The sequence below is a fragment of the Tachysurus vachellii genome, chromosome 10 (genome assembly GCF_030014155.1).
Source record: "Tachysurus vachellii isolate PV-2020 chromosome 10, HZAU_Pvac_v1, whole genome shotgun sequence".
In the NCBI taxonomy this organism is placed as follows: domain Eukaryota; kingdom Metazoa; phylum Chordata; class Actinopteri; order Siluriformes; family Bagridae; genus Tachysurus; species Tachysurus vachellii.
Window position 1 is genome coordinate 14,266,225 of NC_083469.1, and position 23,004 is coordinate 14,289,228.

Here is a 23,004-nt window from a genome sequence, read left to right on the forward strand (position 1 = left end):
GATAGGGAGAGAAAGAAAGGGGAACCTGGACTGGGAATGTATGCGTGGTTGATTTGACTCCTCAGATGAGCCTATTATTATTCGTTGTCTCTTTTAGGTCTCTGAGGTGATATGAACACCATATGCAGGCATAACATAATGATCTGACCATAGGCTATATCACGCTTAGCCGTCTTTCTTTGTCCGTCACTCATGAGGTTGATATAAGGGCTTAAACCCCATGCTTTTCACCATGGGGTTTCCTGACAGCAGTCTGAGTGTGTGTGTCTGCGTGTGTGTGTGTGTGTGTGTGTGTGTGTGTGTGTGTGTGTGTGTGTGTGTGAGTGTGTGTGCATATGTGCAAGTGTGCATGTTTATTCTTAGAGAGGCCCCATAAAACATTCATCCTGTTGATAGGGGCCTGGAATGGCTCTTGCCTTATCTGTGTTAGGAGCTTTATGTACTGCACAAATAGTCACACATGCACAAGTGTGAAGCTGTTTTTATTTCACAGTGCATGTGAAACTGGAATGTTGTATACCATGATCTCCTTCCTCGTCGTGTTTGTCATGTTGTGGGTGTATCATGGTGTTGCTTTCGTTTTCCATTGACGTTTGACATAGAAATATACTCAATACTATTCTTGCAAGACTGAGACATGACTTAAAGACTGAGACATGACTTTACTTGTTACACAGTTATTGTACATGTTTAACAGAAGGAGTTTTTCATAGTTCCTAAGTTTCACACACCAGTACCTAGTTGTTTCTCTAAGAGAATCAATCCGTCTAAATCTGCCCTCTGTGCCATATGAATATACACATTCCAAGTGTTATCCCACTGTTACGAGTGAGTAGAAGTTTATTGCTGAACCCCCTTTCTTGGGACTGAGCAAGTTTTCTTGAGCTCATATTTCATTTTATCAAGATTAATAGTACCCTTGTCAGTATATGTTGTCACTCTTCATGCACTGGAGGCCATATGCTTTACAAAAAGATCATAAATTATGTTAATTTATGTTGCCATTGTATAAATTTTAGTTGCCAGACTGTTAATCCATGGTAAACATGAAGAAAGTGACTGGAATGCACAAATAAAACACATCTTCTTAAAATGGCAGGCCTTGTTTAAGTTAAAAGATGTCAGCTGCTCAAAGTGATTAAGTCTTGGCAGAGACTGGGAAATGGCCCAGCAGCTTACATACAAAACAAGCTTTTGGCAGTTGATATTGATCACAACCTTATTCTGCTTAGATACTAACTCAGTTAGCAGAAAAGATTTAGCCTTGCTATATAAAGCCATTTCAAAACACTGTAGTGAGATTAGGTTGCAGCACTAGGTGAGTCAGTTTCCAGCATGATTTTTGCTGGATTTTACCCTTAAGACATCACTTAGTTTAGTATATTCTATGTAGTTAATAAAAGGAATTGTATATGCAAATGGTTTATTATGGTTGTATTATTCGGTATCGATAATCTAATATACATCATAAATATATTACATTTCAAGGCTATAATATGATTTCAACAATGCCACAAAAACTGTGAATACAATGCTACTTTCAGAAACATTTCAAAATGAGCAGCTGGGGGACCAAAAACATCATACAACTAGTCGGATTCTTCTTGTGAGCTCAGATTAAGTCAGTTTAATTCCAGAGTATTACACAGTCAGCTAAGAACTAGGAAAACCTGTGTTGCTATGTAGGAATGTACTAAATAAAATGTGTGACTGTTTGAGTCATAAAGCCTTTGGCAGTGATAATTGCATCTTGAACTTCTGGAACTTGATTGTATGACTATTTAATATTATATTCATGTTCAGTTAAACAACTTAAGTATTCACTGAGAGTTCTGAATATCCTGAGAAGCAGCACTTAGGCTCACTCCCTGAGAGGCAGTGCTCAGAGTCACACTTAGATATCCTGGAGAATCTGAATTCAGAGAAGGCTTTACTGGCCCTTCTGGTATTTTTAAATCACACAAGTTGTCTGTCTCACATGTTTCCTTTATAAGCGTCCACTGGTATCACAGAAAGATCTTTGGCTGCTTGTGCTTTCCACCTTGTCTTGCTGACATTCAGCACATGCACTCAGAGCCTCTTCAGAGGTGAACAGCAACATCAGGGTGCCTTCATTGCCTCTGGTCAGGGAAAGTGCACTTCTTTCTTATCATGTCTGTCTCTCTCTTTCCAGCTACTTTTGTGAGCCACTCGATTCCCTTTTCCACCTGAAACATGTTTATTCTCCTTCTGTGTCTCATTATTCCTACATTGAGACACTGACAATTGGCACTGGAGATTGTTTTCAGTTCACAATCTAATTTGCATATAATTATTACTAGACTAATACATTACACTCACTCACTCACTCACTCACTCACTCACTCACTCATTTTCTGCTTATCCGAACTATTTCGGGTCACGGGGAGCCTGTGCCTATCTCAGGCGTCACCGGGCATCAAGGCAGGATACACCCTGGACGGAGTGCCAACCCATCGCAACTCTCATCCACTCACACACACATACACTACGGACAATTTTCCAGAGATGCCAATCAACCTACCATGCATGTCTTTGGACCGGGGGAGGAAACCGGAGTACCCGGAGGAAACCCCCGAGGCACGGGGAGAACATGCAAACTTCACACACACAAGGTGGAGGCGGGAATCGAACCCCCAACCCTGGAGGAGTGAGGCGAACGTGCTAACCACTAAGCCACCGTGCCCCCCTTAATACATTACATAATAAACATAAACATTGTCTATACATGAGTGTGTTGCTGTAGATTACTGATATTTTGAACAGTCCTGACTCAATCTCTGTCATGTTCATCCTCCCAGACACATGGTCCTATTGTCGAGGCTGATCAGCCTGCTCCACTCTCAGACACGACCGCCACTTCTGTTTCCATCAACACATCCAGACAGAGGAGTCCAGTCCAGTTTGGCCCAGCAGTAACATTGTCCTCTACCCAGCCTACCTCAACCACCACCTCCTTCTTCATCAGGTAAGAGCAAATTAGTGTATTAATATTCAACTTTAAAGTATCTTTTTAATACTGTTGCATTAGGTCTGTGTCTGACTAAGCATTAAAATGTTGCCTATGTATGTATGGACATGAAAGAATATATCATAAGCATTAAGAATAGATTTGTAATGTCCAACATGCCAATCTGTCATAGCATGGGCAGTGTGGTTATCTGGCATCTCTGTGGGTGAAGAGAGATGGTAGAGCTGCAACAATGTGTACTGCCACCTGCCAAGTATTTCCAGGTCACAATGAAAAAAGAGAGAGAAGTCCTCAAAATGGTACAGGGTTAATTTTTGCAGGCTGGTCTACAAGCACATCCATGTTTTCTTTGGACATAATCTCAAACAAGCGGATAGGCAGGGAGGCCTTGCTTCGTCACTAAGTGAGAAGCCTGGGAGGGACAATAGACTTGTTTTTTCCCCTTTATTCACATGTTCAAGGGTGAAGAGAGGAGGAATGGGAAAGGATGATGTCTGCAACCTTTCATTATATTACAAATATTAGCTTTTGCCAAGAATTTCAGATGTTTTTCTTGGCAGTGCACTTACTTATTACCTTAATAACCCCAAGCAGTCATCAAATGAAAGGAAACAAAGAGGCTCAAAGACAATGACTATGTTACTATTAACTGTAATGGCCCTTTTTGTACAGTATGAAGAACGGATACAGTCCTATATTAATGATTACCTTAAAAATTCTGCACTCTTAGGGGTTCTTTAGATTGTCTTCATACATCTAAGGGTTTAATGTTCTGGTTTTACTTTCATGAAGAACACCTTTAGAAAGCTAGAACCATTAACTGTCCAGGTAATCTTTATGGAAGGAATCTTTAAGGCTTTGTTAGAGTACTCACAGGAATTTAAATTAGGTGCTAAATAAATCTGATTTCCCCAGCCATTTTGTGAAATACAGTAAATAGAAATATAAATAATCATTGGATTTTTTCTAGTAAAAAACCCTCAGAATGTTAGTGATAAAGGGTGAGAACGTCCAGCTCATTTTCATGCGCCTAGCGTGTGCCAGGTTCTTGGACTCTTGTAAAACATTCAGCGGGCTTGCTGTATCAGTGGTGCTCTCTTGTCAATGAAATGTTAATTAGAGTGCAATTAGAGAGACGAGGAGGAGAGAAAGAAGTCAGCATGTTTACTCTTATCATCTTTTTTGTTACTCTGCTCTTGTCAGTTTTTCTCAGCAGGAACTATGTGTGTGCCATTCATTAGTGACTCAGCATGCATATCTAATTTTGATTGCTTTTAACCTCAGCTTGTTGAATTTAATATAAAGCCTATAGATACAGACAATTTCCTTTATTGAAGTGTACTTTTTTGCTTGTGTTTACTTTTTTCCTTATATCTAGCTTCTTTCACATGATTAAGCTTTAATTCGTATTGTGTGGTAGCAGTAGGTATTCAACAGATTTTCATAAGAAATAGCTGCAGTGGTCTCAACCTGTCTGTTGTAATAATCATTGGCTTCTCAGTGTTCTTAAATTGTTGCTTTTAAATGCTCGTAGTTAGACAAAAACATTAGGAAATATTAGTGTTAATTTTTCTACAGATAAAGAAGGAAATGTAATAAAGAACTGTGTAAGAACCTACCAAATCATCCAAAAACCTCAACAGATTTAGTGTACTTGAAAGCAAATGTTCTGCTGAACTAAAATGTAGCGCTCATCTTTACTTAATAAAGCACATTTTGGAGATGCTTTTGACTAATTTAATATGAATAGTTTAAGAAATGAGATAAGACAGGCTCTGTGAGGTATGAGGAGATATTGAAAGCCAGAGCAGTGTGATAGATGGCTTTTCAAGCTTTCAGTATCACAAAATGCTCCTGTTTGACAAAGCATATTATTAGTGTATTGACATTCTCTACAGCTGCCATAATGAAAACAGACAGATGTGTAAGACATGTGCTAGATTCATGCACTGTTCAGTTACAGTGCAGCCCTCTGAGCAGGGGGCTCACAGTCGATGTGAACCAGGCTGGAATTGATTGATAGAATATAATGCCGTTCAAGATCGGCCCATGCTCCATTGGTTTTTAAATGGATGAGTAGGAGAGAGCACTAGACTGGGAGAACAAAGGCACTGTCAGTTTGCCTGTGGAACAGAAAGAGCAAAGGATGGACAGCTGGTAAATACAGTGTTGAGTAATTTTTTTTATTTTTTGTGAACATACATACATGCATGTGAAATATGTTCAAAAGTTTAAAAGCTGTATATGAACTAACTTTGAAAACTCGTAACTTAAAACTGAAAGAATGTGCATTATTTGAGAGAATGTGTATTCATAGGGATGCAACTTAATAAAAACACATTATCAGATTGAACCGGTAGTTTGTTCTAAAGGGATACAAATACAGATACGTATAGGAGGCGCACTGTTTAATTGGGTTTTATCACCAGAACATTTGGTTCACAGGACATCTGGTTTAGACTACAGGAGTGTACGCGGACAAATTGCAAATTTATAGACCATGCTGACAGGAATATTGTTAGGGTTCATATCTGAATTAAAACAACAACAACAACAACAACAATACCAAACAATACCAAGAATAATACCAAGAATACCAACAGAATAATACCAAGAATACCAAACAAAATTCACTTCAGGTTTAGGCCACTGGCAGCTCAATCCAATCGTCATTATGATACAAATACAAATATTTGGAGCACTTAACACATAACCTCTTACTTTCCATGGCTTAATGTTAGTTTGTGTGCACATGCAACTGAACATGCTTTGGCCAGCTGCTTGTCCAGGTGAGCCTAGGTGGTAATGACTATGATTGGGGTAGGAATTCCACCGTAATTACCCCATAACAATCCAGACTGGTCCCAGACACTGCTTAGTCTTTGTGGCTGACAGAATGCTTTGTGGCCTAGGCCCTAGGGAGTAACCATAGTAACAAATGGTTTCTGGTAAGTACGTACAAAGGTAAGTTGATGGCATGTGTCGAACGAGCATGACTGTGGTGTAGAAAAGAAACACAAGGTAGAAATTTGCTCTAAATAAGTAATGCAGACCTGTTGCTTTTTCTAACATTTCCAACATTGTTTGTAAACACTAACATAGAAACCACCTGTGTTACAAACTGAACATGCACAATTACACAGAATTTTGCCTAATTAAACATTTTAGACATGAGACATGTTAAAGTGGTTAATGATAAATGAGGCTTGCTTTAGTTTTCCTCAGCAGATGTTTAACAATTACTTAATGATTGTGATCTACCATCCTAAATTAGTCTGGTTACCCATGGATAACTAGTATTGCCCGTAATTTGCAAATGTCCCTGGGGTGGCCCATTTAAAATCAATTAGGTACAAGAATGCATCTCTTTAATCACATTGTTAAGCTGATTTGCTTCCTATTGCTGCGTCAGAATGTCATAGATAATGGCATGGATAATGCTGCTAGGAACTGTAAACAGTAGGATACCATCCCCTCATATTCATGCTGCCTGTGTTTATGCTAATGGGTGGTCGTGGCCTTCTCCTTGCTAAAATGGGGGTGGGATGGAAAGAGAGTGATGGGGGATGGTTTTGGAGAAGTGGAGGAACAAGCTTTAGACTGGGAGAGAGAGTTCATAGTTCACTCTCACTTAGCTCACATGCCCGCACACACTCGAACAGAAGTCGGTTAAGATGATAACATCGGCTCTGTATATCAGAGAAGAGGACTGAGAGAGGGAGAAAGAGAGAGAGAGAGAGAGAGAGAGAGAGAGAGAGAGAGGAGTAATGTCATTATGAGAGGCAGAACGTGGAAAGCAAAGAGGGAGAGGAAAAACCATAGAACACAGGTGAAGAGAGTGTAGAAGGAAAATTGTAGAAAATGGTCCATGCGTTTTGCATATTTTTATTTCATTGCACTAATTCCCATCAGGCACAAATTGGCAAAATAGATTAACGTTGAGTGGCGTCTGCCCTGCAGCAGAGCTAGAGTCTGGTGTACAGCTGCACCTCGAGGATCGAGAGAAACAGCAGAGAGACCAGCACGGGTGATGTCCAGGGCTGAGGACACACACACACACTCACACACACACACACACACACACACAGCATCTGGGTGCTACAACACACACATGCAGAACTGAGGACGGTATACAAGCCTGCTGAGCCATGGTAGGGAAGCTAGGACTGATGCTCCAGAAAACCTCTCCAAGCTGGGGAGCAGAGAATGGAGAGGACACAAGCTGGAGCACCTCCATGAAATTGCAGTAAGTTATTTCGCCACAGTGCAGCTTTATGCTTGTATGACATTTCCCAATTCTCAGTTGACAACAAATATAGTTTGTTTAAGTTTTTGTCTGCAGCACAGTCTGATAAGGCTCAGTTCTACAAAGCAGTCGTGTTAACCAAAAACTGACATGGCTGTTACATGTGCTTGTTTCATTTCTTTCTCAAACTTGTGTTCTCTTTTTAAAACAATGCTTTGTATCCGGTAGGTTTGAGCTGTGATAAGGACAACAGCTTGTTGTGAGTGCAGTTTTTCTGCTTTGTTGTCTTTACCTAGTGTTTACTTTGAAGCTGGAAGACCAGCTGGTGGTCCCCAGTTGTAATCAGGCTATCATCCATGTGTGTGTGTGTTACTGTAATGGCCAAGGAGTATGAGCAGGAGCAGCTGGGGCCGAGCATTGTGGAGGGAGGGATTTACTCTGCAAGATAAGCCCAGGTGTGAAGGGCTTGCTATGGACTGTTTGCTGTGTATCTTTGAGTGTTGGGGGTGGATGGTGGAGGTGTTGATGGATCTATCACTCTGAGCCCCAGGGATGCGCTCTAGCTTAGTCCATTTCCTGTCCTTGAAGATTCTGAAGGAGAGCGTTGATGTGTCCAGATGAATCACTAACCACAAGGTGCTCATCCACCCATATTCATTGTATCTGATTCATCAGTGATACTGGCTTGCAATTGTGTAAACTCTGTGGCTACTTGTTCTGACTCCTGGTTCAGATGAAAAGTTATGCCTCTCAAAGCGTAGTTTCGGAAACTCTTTTCATTCTGCCTCATTCCTCGCTACCGCCAAAGACATGTTGTTCATACTGGAGTGATTATCAAGTTTCAGTAGGACTCAGCGAGCAATCAGAAGTGACTCAGTGCTGTTATGATGGCAGGAGAGTTCCTGTATGGTCAGAACATGTATTTGATTACTTTCTCTTTGGTTCAGTTACACAGTTGTACGTACAAAAGCTCAAATCATAGACACTAAAGCTGAGTGCACTCTCACACTACATGACTCAGAATTGCTGACTCTTTCACATTACATGACTTTAATCACTTGATATTAGTTATTTGGTTTGTTGTAGGAGTTGCAGGAAGCAAACATTGTCTGGCGATATAGGGTAGAAAAAATTGCTATTTCTGTATTGTGCACTGCCATGAATCATATAGTGTTTTTTTTATTTTTGCTGTTCCTGACAACTGGTTGGATATAAAATGCCAAATAATTTCTTCCAGACACAATATTATTGTGCTTACATTTTACCCTCACACTCAAAATAGATGGTTGATTAACTGGATCTGTTGAGCATGAAGGCAGATGAATTTGGTTTCTTTTTAGGCTGTTTTCATTGCTGTACTATGCGATTCATTACAGCAAAAATCAAACATGCTTGAAAATATTGGAGCCTCAGTAATTGTTTGCAGACTGAAGAAAATCGCAAGCTAGAACTGGGACCGCATAGAACGTTGGCTAAAATAGCTATGTGTGTCATCCTGTGTCGTTTTTTTGTATTTCCTATACATTTCAACTTTGATGGAAAAAAATAGTGTGTCTTCCGGATAAGTGGTGGTCCTGATTATAGCTTCATTATTATAGTAGATGCCTGTCACTTGAATATTTAAAGACTGTCTTATGTTTGTACTGTTCTGACCTTATGCAGCTTGGGGAAATTATTTGGTTTGGACTTACAGACCTAAATAAGATAAATTGTTACAGAATCAAGATTCCTTCTTCAATCGTTCTCAATATAAACTGGAAGAGAGATGGGGCAAGAAAGGTCTCCGACAACCCACAGATCGACACTGTTATACACAAAAGGTGCAGTGTCAGGAAGTCTAGCCATAGTCCCAAGAGGAAGAGGACAAGGCATTAGGAAGCCCTTCAGCCACTGAAAATCTGCTGAATCATGACTGCAGTGTTACAGCAATGCCTCAGTGTTCTCCACCACACCATGAAATGGAGAGGGGAGAAACGCTGTCAAATCAATCTTTCAGGAAGTTCCCCTGTGGCCTGATGCTGGCCTCCTGCTAGGAGAGAGACAACTGTGTTTGCAGGTCTTCAGGTGCTGAGAAGTTGTTCTCACAGATTGAACAGCATTTCACTTGTATGGAAATATGTCGTGTCATCTGTGTTTATCAGTCAACATCTCAACAGAGGTCTCTGGCGATCCCTAAGGCTACATTTTATCTACAAGAAATTGTCCTGTTTGCATTCATCCTTGCAGCATTCACATAGCAAGATATGGTCAGCTGAATCTCTTGTCTAGATTTAATAGCTCTTGTTCCTCAAGTTGTTTGAGCATTAAATCTCATTCTCAGATCTCATTTTAATTGACACTTAATGATAGTCAAGGGGAGAGCATGTTAAAATTAAAATGTCTTTAAAATAAATGGACAATTAATCACTTCAAAGTGTTTCGGCATGAATGGTTTTGTAGAACAATGTGGAAAACAATATATTTTTGTTAATCCATGGACCAGAATAATCACTAAAGGTTTTATTGTCTTTACAATTACATTCTATTTTCTTTGAACATCACTTTTAAGCAGTGCAGTCCATTTCCTTTGTTATACTGGAAAAAACAAAGATGGCAGCTTCATTCTCCCCTCCTCTCTCTCGCTTTCCCCCTCCACTCTAGTGGTCTCTTGTCTAGTTTGATATGAATATTCGATAAGAACTTATTTCTTTTTAATCATGCTGTACTTGATTTCCCAAATCAGTGCTGCTTATAACAGTTTAGTGTTATCTACCCCATACCTCCTACCCCTACATAAATGTCACAATTCATGGTCTGGGTCATATTTACATGTTTAAAAGTAAATGGTCTATTACTTTGTCTTCCAAACCTGTCACTTTATTCATTCTTTCTTATTTGGGGTATATTTTGAGTTTATTGTGCACATTAGTCTCATGAACTGTTATGTCTCTGTTCTCCCTGTTGTCTTGTATTATGACTGTTGTAATACCGAATTTCCCCTCCGTGGTCAATAAAGTTCTCTCTATTCTCTACTCTACTCAAATATTGCATCCTGAATTTAGACAGTTGTGAATGTACAGGATGTTTATCTTGTTGTATAATCAGTAAAAAGCACTTAAATTCATTAATTTGCTGTTCAGATTTGATAAGGAAAAAAGAAACACAAAGAACACAAAGGAGTTTAAGATGTTAATTTTGCTATTTCTTGTCACCTAGTTTAGCTCTTGGAGGATCTATGCATGTTTTTAGTGATCAGTATTAGACACTGTGGAAAGCGTGAGTTAATGGTGTCTGCATTGTGTTTGTTTTCTGAATTCTGTTTTTTTTTCACATACAGATTGCCTTCAGCACAGTGGATTATAGGCTGTAATCAGTTCAAGAACCAGTGCACTAGAGCCTGCTAAAAATCCATTTATACTATACTAATCCCCAGTCTCTCTGACTCTCTCTGTCTATGTCTTTCTCCACCTCTCTCAATCTCCTTCTATCTCTAAATACCCTTTCCTGAATCAAGCTCTGAGTTGTATTTAATCTAAGACAGAGTAAATTCTTAAATCCTCAGTTTGGCAATAAGAGCAGTGGTGATATTGATTAATGGGTGTCTCTGTCCACTACCGTATTATAATGTGATCCTTATAGTTCCTGCAACTGATTTAAAAGGTGGTTAATTATCTTATGTGCTTTGAACCATGCCTTTGAAAAATTGACGTCACCCTGTGTTGGACACCATCCATCTTACTGCCAATGACAGTGTGATTTTTGCATAATAAGTGCTATTGACAGCTTCATTGCTCTTGGGATGATGCACTAAAAGGAAAATATGGATGATTCTTCCCCTCTGAGCTTTGGTTTATTTTTTCTATACTATTTCTTTACTCAAATATTCATTTTTGTTTGCTCCCCTGTTGCTGAGTGTTCGTAGCCAAACACCGGTTTGATTGTTATTATTTGCTTGATTTTGCATCACTCTGTTCGATTGCAAAATCCTAGAGGGACTGATAGAACTTCTTTGGCCTGTCCACTCCACCCCATCCTTCACCTCGAATGTCCTTTCTGCTCCACCTTTCTCTCCACAGCCCTGCCATTCCAGCATTTACTTTGATTAATCACGCACAAATGTTCCCAGCAGTCACTGTAGCTGAATGTTGTGATAGCCCTGAGAGTAAAAGAGTGCAAACAAATAAGCACAAGGTGTCCTCCATGGCAGACAGTGATTAATGAGGTGGGGATGAGGGTAGAAACCAGGAGTGCTTTTGTTTTCTTTCCTTTCTTCACTCACATGCCTTATTCTATCATCGTTCTGTCCTGTTTTTCTATATTTTCTATACATTTAAACTTTGATAGAAAACTGACCAGATGGAGTAAAGACTCCTGTCGAGGCAGCACAGTTTTGATTGTGTGTCTTGCATTGAATTGTACTACTCTTTCGTGCCAACAGCCACACGTGTTTGTGCTGCAACCAAATTCCCCATTGTCACTAATCTGTGAGCGAAACCTGATGCTGAGGGCTCATTAGCTGCCATGCTGTTTGCAGCCGTGCACTGGAACAAGAAGGAGGAGAGATGAAAGTAGACGATAATCTTCATAAACAGGGAGGCAGAAAGGGTTGACTGGAGAGGGAGCAAAGTCTTAACGATCTCTCGGCTTTTCTTATGTTAGCATGCTCTTTTAAACACACTTCTTATATTACACTTCAAAACCCATTATGATCTTTATAGAGTTTAGGAATAACAAGATGATCAAAACACACCAGTGTCTTAATTCCATACCTTTTCTTGACTTCCGGCTTAGAGGACCCAACTCATTAAATAACAAAAACAGCCTGACTATGTTTTACAGCTAGTTCCCTGTCCTCCCTACTGTGTTTAAACCACAAGCTGCAGAGCCAGGATTAGCTGCACATCCTGTGTGCTTGGGGATGCCATTGAGAGGGCAATTTAGGAAACTACAAACAGAAGAGAAAACTCAGCCCCCCACTATTCCTACCTACTTCCTGTTTGGTACTTAAGACAGAGTCGTATACTCTTGACTTGGCCTCTGGCTTTGTTGGGAGATAGGAGGCTAGACGTTGTGGTGCTGTTTGGGTGTTGGGTGAAAAAGTTATTTGGGTTTTTACTGTTTTATTAGTGACATAACTAGCACAGGAAGCAGGTTTAAAGTTTTGCACCTACTTGTGGGTATTACATGTTTTTCTTAAGGACAGACCTCATTTAACAAAAAAAAGGTCATGTTTAGGTTTATCAGGGAAAATAGTTTTGGCTTTGTTTAGTCTAGTGCATGCTTTTTGTAATGGCAGTATGACAGGTTGGTATAATTTTTAGATTATTTATGAAATGGGCCTCTTGCCATAAATTGGACTCAAGAAGCAAGAACACAAAGCTATGTAGACACTTACATCTTTTTTTCCTTATTTTAATCTCTGGGATTTTTCTTTTTCACATAAGTACATATAAGTAAATATAAAAAATATATTTGTGTATTTATACAGAGGTTGGCGAAGGCTAAAAGTGCACTAAGGACTTGGGGATTTTTCTCTCCCTGTTTCCTTTTAATTAGAATGTTTTCCATTTAGACTTAAATTGCTTCATTTATTTTGAGATGGCTAGGGATTCCTGGCCCAGACATGCTGTCGGAATAAAGCCTGGGCTCAGCAGTACCCAAGCCATCATTTTTCACTGTTGCTCTCTTAGGTTCAAAATGATTTACCTTCACTCTGACAGCCGCTGATTGGCCCTCAGCCAAAACTCAGAGCTTAAAGAGGAATAGACTGATCACACAAATGCTCCATCAAGGCAAGGCTTAGCCAGTCTTCACTATTTCTGTTTGATCTCATCATCCAAATTTAGCTTATGTTCTCTCTTCTATCTAATTGTTCACATTTTTTCCCCATATTGTCCTTATTTTTGTTAACATAGAGCACAAGTTCCCAACCCTGACCTTGGACTACTCCTGGGCTGCACATTTGCCTGTTTTCCATGTTTCCAACACACCTGATTTAACTAATAACTAATTTACATCCTTTTATATGAGGAAGTATGAGTATCAGAGCAAGAAAAACACTAAATTTTGCAGGACAAGGGGTTCTCCAGGACCATGGTCCAGACCAGACTTCTTCTAGGGAGTCCAACATTTTTGTGTTCCAGTTCCTTATTCCTGAAAGAATAAGTCCTCATTATATTTGTATGGCTACAGTATCAGAAGCCATACAAAACCTTTTATTCAGCTTGCTTTGTCCTCTTTCTTTTCCCCCATCAGCATCTCTCTCAATACACATTGCACATTTCATGCAATTTATTTTTGTTTTGGATTTCACTGCTTGGTTGCAGGTGATCATTTTCATTATACAGCACCTTTTGTATTTATTGGCAACTTCATTATAAATCTGCAAATCTGATTGCATTATACAGACGAATTCTAATTTACGATAACATTTATAATTTGTACTGTATTTATCCTAACATGCTTTTAACTTAGTAATGATTTCCTTGTGCATAAATGCGAGTTTGTGGATGTAAATGGAGATAAAAATACATAGGAAGTTAAAGTTAATATTAATCACAATTAGTGTCTCAACGATTTTCCGTTGAAATTGGACCCATGAACACACTCTCCAAATTCTGCTATGTAGCTGGATATTTCAGCCGAAAACCTGATTGCCTCTGCCACTAGGATTAGACATGGCGCTTGACATGAACCAGCATTAACTGGTTTGAATTGAATTTAGACATGAACCAGACATCTATAGATCAACACAGAAATGGTTAAGGAAACACAAAATCTGTGATTTGCAGCGGCCATATCAGTCTCCAGATATGACATCGGATTGGAGATGGATTTCCGCCTACACAAACCTAACTATATACTCTTAAGCTTATCAGTAAGAAATGTTAACTACACACTGTCCAAAAAGATGCTTGTGTATGCAACTCCCAAACTCAGCCTACAAGCTCATCACATTACTAATAGAACTCACCTGTTTGCCTTCACACTTTTTTTTAACTAACCCAGACTGTAGTGTTACTGCACAAGGTCTTGCTCTAGCATGGTGATTGTAATGAGTTTAAGCCTGTTTATGCAGCCTGTATGCATTTTGCTCATTTTTGATATACGTCTGGAGGGCATGTTATATTGTGTCTAAACCAAGGAATTTCAGGGTGTATAAGCATATCAGTAAGGGATATTCTCAACAATCTGGTTCAGCAGACTTGTACATCTATACAGTTCTGTAACATTATCCGCTGTGTGTAAGCTTTAATTTGTGTTTTTATACTTTCTTTGCAGTTGAAATGAATCAACTGAGCTCATTGTTTTCAGTCCACAAATGGGGCTGTGGGTCTCTTTTTGTGCTCATATTTCACTCTCCATTTATAACCCTCTACTATTATCTCTAAAATACTGATATCTTCCAGTTTAGCCAGTGGAAAGCCAGTGTAATGATGCTTGCTTATGTTATTCAGCATAGTGTAGTCAGTACCCAGTATATAATCCTATTGATTGTTCTGTAGTCCAGAGGTTCAATTCAAGTTTTCAATTCTATTCAATTAAATGCAAGTTTATTTGTATAGCTATTTTTACAATTGACTTGGTCACAAAGCTTCTTTACAGATGAAAAGTATTTTCTTGTAATCCTTTAAACATTTTGAATGTCAGTTAGTTTAAAAATGCAGGACAGCTGAATGTTTTTAATTGCTGGCTGTGGAATGACAGTGCACTGATTATTCATCACAACATATTGAAGATTCTACCTGCAGTACAGGTGGGCAGTTAAATGAAATATGCTGTGCTACCGTATTCCTAAATGCTTTTGAATGAAGTATACTCCTGAATGATTATCATAATGCAAAAAAGCTAGATAAAGAGTCCTCAGTTTTGTAGTTCTTGGCTGAAAATGGATGTAATGGATATAGTTGAGTGGATGCAGCTGAGGCAGACACTATGCTCCGCACCTGACAGATTCCTTGAAGCTGAAGCCAAATCTCACTCAGACTGAATGAGAAAAAGAGCTCATAATTCCATATGTGACTATTAATGTTAAAATAGCTGAAACTGAGATGATGTTAGGAAGAGCAGTCTCTAATAAGGCAAAACGAAGATAAAAACACTAAAAAGGAGAAGAAGATACGTGTTCTAAAAGGGCAGTAAGTAAGTAACGAAGTGAGTAACGAGGGCAGCATATCTGAAGTGCTTCAGCAGGAACGTGAGGTGCCAAGAGCAATGTTGTGCAGGAGTCGTGTGGAGAGTGACAGCCAAAACCATATGCAGTCTGACTGATGTCATATGTCACTCTCACAATTTGCCCACACTCAGTAGGAGTACGTAACAGCAGATCCATGGCTCCTTCACAGTCTGCATTACACTCTGTCCTCCTGTTTGTCACGTCAGTTCATGGGAAGGAAATACACCACTTTCTGTTCCAGAAACAGAATAGCCATGTGCTCAGTGGTTATTTAAAGAACCTTTGTTTACTCCACTAATATCCCATGATGATACAGATACAGTTGCATGACTGAGCATGCTTTAGGATAAAGCTCAACTTATTCACAGGCTTTGTGTAATGGGTCTCTGTATACTCAGACAAACCTCAAACATGGTGGATTGAGAGAGGGAACACTCAAACATTTATTATGCACAATTAGTAGTTTATTACTTTGAAATTAACCACCTAAATAAAGCGGAATCCTTTTTTGTGGGATGCCAGATTACTGACTAACTGCCTCTCAGTTGAATCCATATAGCTGGGCACAGCAGAATATGACATCATCCTTTAGTGCCCATTGTATGAAGTAATCCTTTTTTAAACAGTGTCTTTGTCACCATTTTACCTAAAGTGTTCACATGGCAAGCTTTCTGTAGTGACGAACAATAGAACAAAAGACTGTTACTGCACACGTATCCCATGTCAGAATGCCTCTTAAATAACTGTGTAAAATTAAGCAATTATTTATATTGTGAGGCCCTGGCTGTCAGTTTATTGGTACTGTCTTAATAACATTATTTAATTTTCCTCCCCATTAACTGCAGCAGAACTGCCCTGTGATACTTGCTCTGGCGGATATCATCAGGCTTGCACAGACCAAAGCCAAATCTGTACAAGCCCTGAGCCACACCTCCCTCGTTCAGCATGAACATTATAGGAGCAATAGTGGTCATTATGGTCCTATAATGAAGTTTATTTTAAAAAACAACTTGTATGTAAATATAGTAGATTGATGATATTTTCTAGATTTTGTATATTCTTAGGAGTCTGTATGTATAAGCTATAGAATGGTAAGGGAAACGAAGGAAGCTGGTTTCAGATTAAGAAGTTAAGTGTAGCAGGGCTGCATACATGTAGTCTTGTGTGGATAATGTATTCTGATATCAGCCTGGGTGATCTGATTTTTGCCTGAATGGTCATAGCTCTGTTATAGATATCCAGTCAACCAAATATAAAAAAAACAACTTTATTCTAAAAAGCAAAATGTCAAGGATGGTAAACAGGATCTATGTTGCAATTAGCCACAGGACCTTTTTGACCCACACATGCAGACATAAACAGACACAGAGTGAGAGTGCCTCGCAAACAAGCTAATGGGTCTATAGGCTAATGACTCCCTTGGCCAGATGAATTCCTCTTGCAAATTCGACAAAAGCTGAATGCCAGAAAGGGAGCCTGGCAAGATTATAGATGACAATCCAAATGGTTTGGATCCTCACAAGAGTAGACAGATAACCTGAGTGTGACAAAGACATTGATTCACACACCACAATACCAGCAGCCATCCTCCAATCACGCTTGTGCTGTCATTAGTAAAAGCTTAAAGTACCTTTTGTATCCCTTGACAGCAACATATTGCTTTGTCTTATCCGGCACTGTTTGTACATGCTGCTCACACATGTGCTCTGAAATGCTGCTATAGCCTGAGAGAGTGATGACTTCAGCTCCCCTGCCACACTGAGCGAAACACACATTATTATTTGTAACGTTGCCGGATCGATTGTTACTAACGTTTCCCTGGATCCGGTTTAACAGGTATGCACAATATATCTGTTTGGCTTTAAAACGAACGGTTTCTAAGGAATCCCCCTCCCCCCCATATATTTGCTCTCAGTAGTCATCAATACTAAAATATGTGGTCATTGTGGTTAGTGTGCATATTGTGGTCAATTTTAAATTTTACTTATTGCAGCACACATGAGCATATTTTCACGCTGTCTATTCTCTTTTATTTAGGTGTCGTAAAGCAACATGAATTTGATCACTTATATCACATACTAGTCTTAATGGAAATATGATGCTATAATATAAATTTTTTGCGAATACATGCTTTTGTTTTCTTTGGCAGATTTTGACATCATAGTTATTGAACAATATGGTCTAATCTGAATAAAAATCCAGGACTGTAAGGGGTTAAATAATCATGTACCTTTTTTTTCCTGGGCCATTTTGTTAACAAACCTGTATATCATATTTCACATGAATGTGTTCAGGCATCATAATATATGAGTTTATTGCCATATTGCCCAACACTAACTTTCATGCATGAAATAGGAAACACATATTTGGCTTTTGACCATGCCTCTACCATGACTAATCAGCATTCACACTATATGTGGTCTAACTGTTACCTCTGCCTGGCAGGGAGAGTACTGACTCTGGTGTGTATATATTATGTAGGGCAGTGGGTTAGGGGAGAAGTGTGTAAAGCTGTGCTACATTGACTTTTGTTTGAATGCTTTTTACACTATGCTTGCTAAGTAAATTGACAGTCAAGGGAATATCGATCTTTCTCTAAGAAATGGTTTAGTTCATTGGCTATTCCCTGTCTTTCTTTTTCTTTTTACTAAGGACGAGGGTATTCATATTGACTTTACCTTCTATGGATTGCCAGATACTGTGTGCATTTTTCTTTTCCAAATCAATCTGACCATCCACCTGAATGCAAGGCACTATTCAGAGACGGCGTGTGGAAATGAATAGCATTATCTCAGCTGTCACGCTGATCACATCTTTGACAAAGCACAGGCTGAGTAAAGCATTCACTTTGCATATAGAATCTTCATTTTTCTCTCACTCTTTTGTTCTATTTTTTAGATTTTTCTAGATTTTCCTGCCTCTATAACAGCCTTAGATATATACTGTATATCTGTTTGAAGTCTGGGACAGAGTAAGAGGGAATGGGCTTCTTTGCACATGAAGTATTCATGCAGCAAGGGGGCATATATGTGCATGCGTGTGTGTGTGTGCACGTGTGTGTTTAGAGAGAGCGAGTAAAGGAGAGAGGCGCACCCTCAGTCAGTGTGAACTCCTTTTCTGGCTGTGGGGAGTAAAAGGGGCAGGGCTGTGTAAAGAAAGAGGGAGGGAGGGAGCAGCGTATGTGTGTGTGTAAGTGTGCATGAGTGTGTGAGCTTGTATGTGTGTGTGTGAATGAGAATGCTGCACGGCTACTAACGTTTCTCAGGCAGCACGAGCCGGAGCTTGACTGCGAGATTTCATCCTCATTTCCCTCCTGGTTCACAGCGGAGAAGAACACATGGAGAGGAGGGGGAGGAATGACAGAGGAAGTGTAGGATTAAATGAACTGACAGAGAACCTGAGGAAAGAGAAGAAAGGTGCGAAAAGACATAGCACGGGTCACAGAAAAATGAAATGAATGACGCGTGAAAAGAGGTAAAGGGAAGACGAGCCAAGCCTGCTGGAGTGTATGGAAAGAAGAGTATTTGAATTACAGCTGGATTCTTTGTGGAGTTGAACAGATTATGGGAAATGTACAGTGAAGAGGAACTTTGTGCCCTCGCTGCATCCCTCCTGTCCCCTCTCAGCTTTCTTCAACCACTTCCATGCCATAGATTTTTATGCTGGTTCTGGACTTTCTCCTCTCATGCACAACTTCAAAACCCATCTGGATCTTTTCACTAATGATAAACAAAAATTAGACATTTAGAAACAAGTATACTTTTAAAACTGCATGGCAAACTCAATGGCAAAATGTGGACATGTAGGCTGTACATTTTCCTTTGGTCTTGTTTGGCTGCCTTTGGCAAAACTGAGCAGTTACTTTGTTAGATGATGGATTGGAAAGAAGTGTAAGTACTTTTTCTCACTTTGTGTGTGTGTGTGTGTGTCTGTGTGTGTGAGATGATCCTTTTTACCCCATGCACCCCATTTCCCTACTCTATTTCTCTGTCAATATAATTAATAACACTAATTGAATTTATTACATACCTACTGAACCCAAATGGGATTTAATCACATTTTCACTCATTTTCTGGAATATAAATCAGATTTTCTAAAGGTGGAAGTATTTTCTCAGTAACTTTTGAACTTGCCAAGACATGTGAAGGGTGAGGTTAAATTGTTTATATTATTGTTATGTGTATGAAAGTGTATCTGTGTGTATGTCAGCTACAGTAAAGTTGAACAGGTGGACAAGCCATGGAAAGTGTAGGCACTTTGGCGTGTTCTTTATGGCAAGCTCCCGTCTATGAGTGAAGCCAGGTTCTTCTCTGAGAGGGGGTGAAAGAGAGGAAAAGAGAAGGAGAAATGGAGAAATGGGAAGGAAGGAAGGAAGGATAAGAGAAATGGAAAAAAGGTGGATAGTAGGAGGGAAGTGCACATGTGAGAAGCATTTTTTCTCTTGCTATATAATAATAATAATAATAATAATAATAATAATAATAATAATAATAATAAAACTATTATGTTTTAAAGTTTTTAAGTCTAGAATGTCTTTATTCTAGTTGTACAGAACATTGACACATGTAAAAAATAAGATGGGTTTGGGTTTTGAAAACCTTGCATTTATCGTGTATGTGGAGATGTACTGTCACTTGATCACAATCAGTGACACACTCTGCCTGTCTCGCGCCTCTGACGCTGTGTCTGTCTGTCTTTTCTCTTTCACTGTGCAAACACTCCTTCTCACTTACACACACAAATGCACACACACACATGCGCACACACGCACACACACAAGCATGCACACGCGCGCACACACACACACACACACACACACAGACCTCTCTTACTCATGGGCCTGCAGTTCCCTGGGGAGAAACTCCTCCTGTATTCCTCTTGGACGCTATAATTATTTCATCAGCCAGCGGTGTGTTCCCTGATTGTGCTTGTGGGGCTGTCACTCTGGACTGGAGAGGGAGAAGAGAGGAAGGAGGGGGGAAGAGCAGGGAGGAATAAAGCGAGCATGACACTCATGGAGATATAGAGAGATAGAGTGTAGATGGGAGGGTGGATGACCAGTAGGCACGCTCACACACACACACACACACACACACACACACACACACACACACACACACACACACACACACACACACACACACACACACACACACACACACACACACACACACACACACCCACCCACACCCATGTTCAAAGGCATGATAGACTGGACTAATGAGCAGTCTACTTGCTGAAGGAAGAGGATGTCTCTGTACACACACAACCTGTCATATTCACATTCTACTGAATGACATAAACACTTGTTTACATGCCCTCTCATTGCTACCTTATTTATTCAATCATTTAGTAAGCTCTTTGTTTTTTGAGTTAAAATGGCTCAAAAGCCAATGACTAATGAATTAATCAGTAAAAGTCAGTGGTTTGCAATATTCTTTTTTGTCTGCCCAAAAGAGAAACTCTGGTTTCTGTGGAATCAATTTTTAAATTTTACCTGTTCATTTAGAAAGCTCCTCCACTTGCACATGTATCCATATGTATACTGCTGTGTTCAACCTCTATAGTGGAAATTGTAAATAATGTAATTTTCAACCTCCATGTATTTGAGCTGAAATTGGCTGAAAAGCAGCAAACTGTATAGTAAGTGTTATGGATTCTACAAACTAATAGTTTTGTATGTTGATTGATCCGAAGCAAACACTTAGCTTAACTGATTTAAAGGAAAGTATGCCGCCATGTTTACTCATGTTGCTGTGAGCAGCCATGTTGATTTTAAGTCATTAACAAAATCAGAGTTTTAGTCAAGAGTAACAGTAGCCTAGGAAGTGGGTGGGAGTGGAGAGATGGCCATGTACTGTCTTGTATCTCTGTGGGTTTTCTCAAGGTTGCTCTGGTTTACACACACACACACACACACACACACACACACACACACACACACACACCAAAATATAATGCCATCATTTTTTTTGGCTGCCTTAAATTGTCTCTAGCATTAATGAGTTTAAGTATGGCTTCCTTCAGGGTGTATTCTCCCACCTTGCACCCAGAAGATTTCAGCTCAAGATCCAAATCTTGATCCATGTCCACAAATTTTGAGTTCACCAAAATCACTAGTTATACCTTTAAAAATAGACACTTTTCTTCCTGTCTTTAATTATACTGACCTTTTTAATTAGTTTGACTACAATTAAGGCTCTGCTAATAGTTACAGAATCATATGCTAAGATTAATAAATGAGTAACATGTTCAGACTTTGAGGGAATAAAATATATAGTGCAGTGCGATTTGGGACATTAACTGTAGTTAACTGTGTTTCATAGGTGCGCTGCTCACTCACTGTGTGTGGTACAGAGTAATTCCCCCTTCAGCACTACAGTATTCAGCATGAGACAGATGCCGCCTGTCAGGTTCTCTCCTCCACTTAGTGCATTCCACACAACACACAGTTCAATGCCTGTAAGGCTCCTCCTAATTAGCATTACCTGCAGAGCCTAAGCATCTTTTGCTAACTCTTCTATTTTCTCTTTCCTGTTTTCTTCATGTCTTGCTCTCTTTAACTTTGTACTTATTTTTACATGATTTTTTACTGGCGTAACTTTCGTCATGTGTATTTCATTGCACACAAAACCATTACAGCTTCAGATCAGCTGTTAAACATTGCAAGTAATATATGTAATATATAAATATGAAGCACAAACACTTCAGTGAAGGATTCATTATTTGCTTACTTGAAATGTTGTATCTCATGTGAATGAGATTAATGTCCTTATTATAGATGTGGAGTCAGTGCCAGCAAATGGTTAATGTCAAGGCTAATGGCGGAACTGACCCTATTAGCTGCAGTTTCACATTTCCTTCTGAAAAAGAGGAGGGCATTTTGGGGTGATGGGGGCATAATATGGCCATTTGGTAATGTGAAGTAAAGGGAGGAGGCAACCTGCAGAGAGGGAACGAGCAAGAGAAAGTGAGTGAGAATGCTGGGTGTTTACTTTGGCTTTGAGATGGGGCTTTTGACCTTTCACTTCTGTAAATGCCAAGCTATACCATAAAATCAATCAGCAAAAGAGCAGATTGATTTTTATTAAACCTTCCTAAACTTGAATGAGTGGCAATATTTAAAGTCTTTTTGGAAACAACCTTCGCTATGGTGTGCAAGAACTTGTCAGTTGATTGGTTACAGAGCCTTGCAGTGATTTTCTTCACAAAGCATGAGACTTCAGAAGGAGCTTGTCTTGTACTGAATTGCATGGTGTTTTTTTCCAGGGCCGCACAGAAGCTGAACCTCTCCTCCAAGCGGAAAAAGACCCAGCCGCCTATGCTGCAGCCACCAGAGCCCTCCATTTACCCCACCAACTTCAGCAGCATCCTCCAGCTGTCTCCTCCACCCGCTCCACCATGCCTGCTCAGGGCCAGCTCAAAGGCCAAGGAGAACCCTGGCATGGGCAAGGTTAGAGAGATAAACGCACACACACACACACACACACACACACACACACACACACACACACACACACACACACACACACACACACACACACACAGAAACTATCATTGTGCTTACAAATGCATTCTTTGACAGTGAATAAAGAGTGCTTTTGGTTTGAACCT

At 39.6% G+C, this 23,004-nt stretch overlaps 1 protein-coding gene across 4 annotated transcripts in view; it reads left to right on the forward strand.

Annotated features, from left to right (window-relative positions):
- Positions 1-23,004, forward strand: part of kif26ab (kinesin family member 26Ab) — a 71,367-nt gene that overhangs the window by 30,793 nt on the left and 17,570 nt on the right. For 3 of the 4 annotated variants that reach the window (XM_060879698.1, XM_060879697.1, XM_060879699.1), the window contains exons 4-5: positions 2,820-2,986; positions 22,660-22,843. In XM_060879698.1, coding sequence (XP_060735681.1) covers positions 2,820-2,986; positions 22,660-22,843 — 351 coding nt within the window. Of the gene's footprint in view, positions 1-2,819; positions 2,987-18,626; positions 19,281-22,659; positions 22,844-23,004 lie in introns of those variants that run through there. The other variant, XM_060879700.1, reaches the window with a different exon arrangement.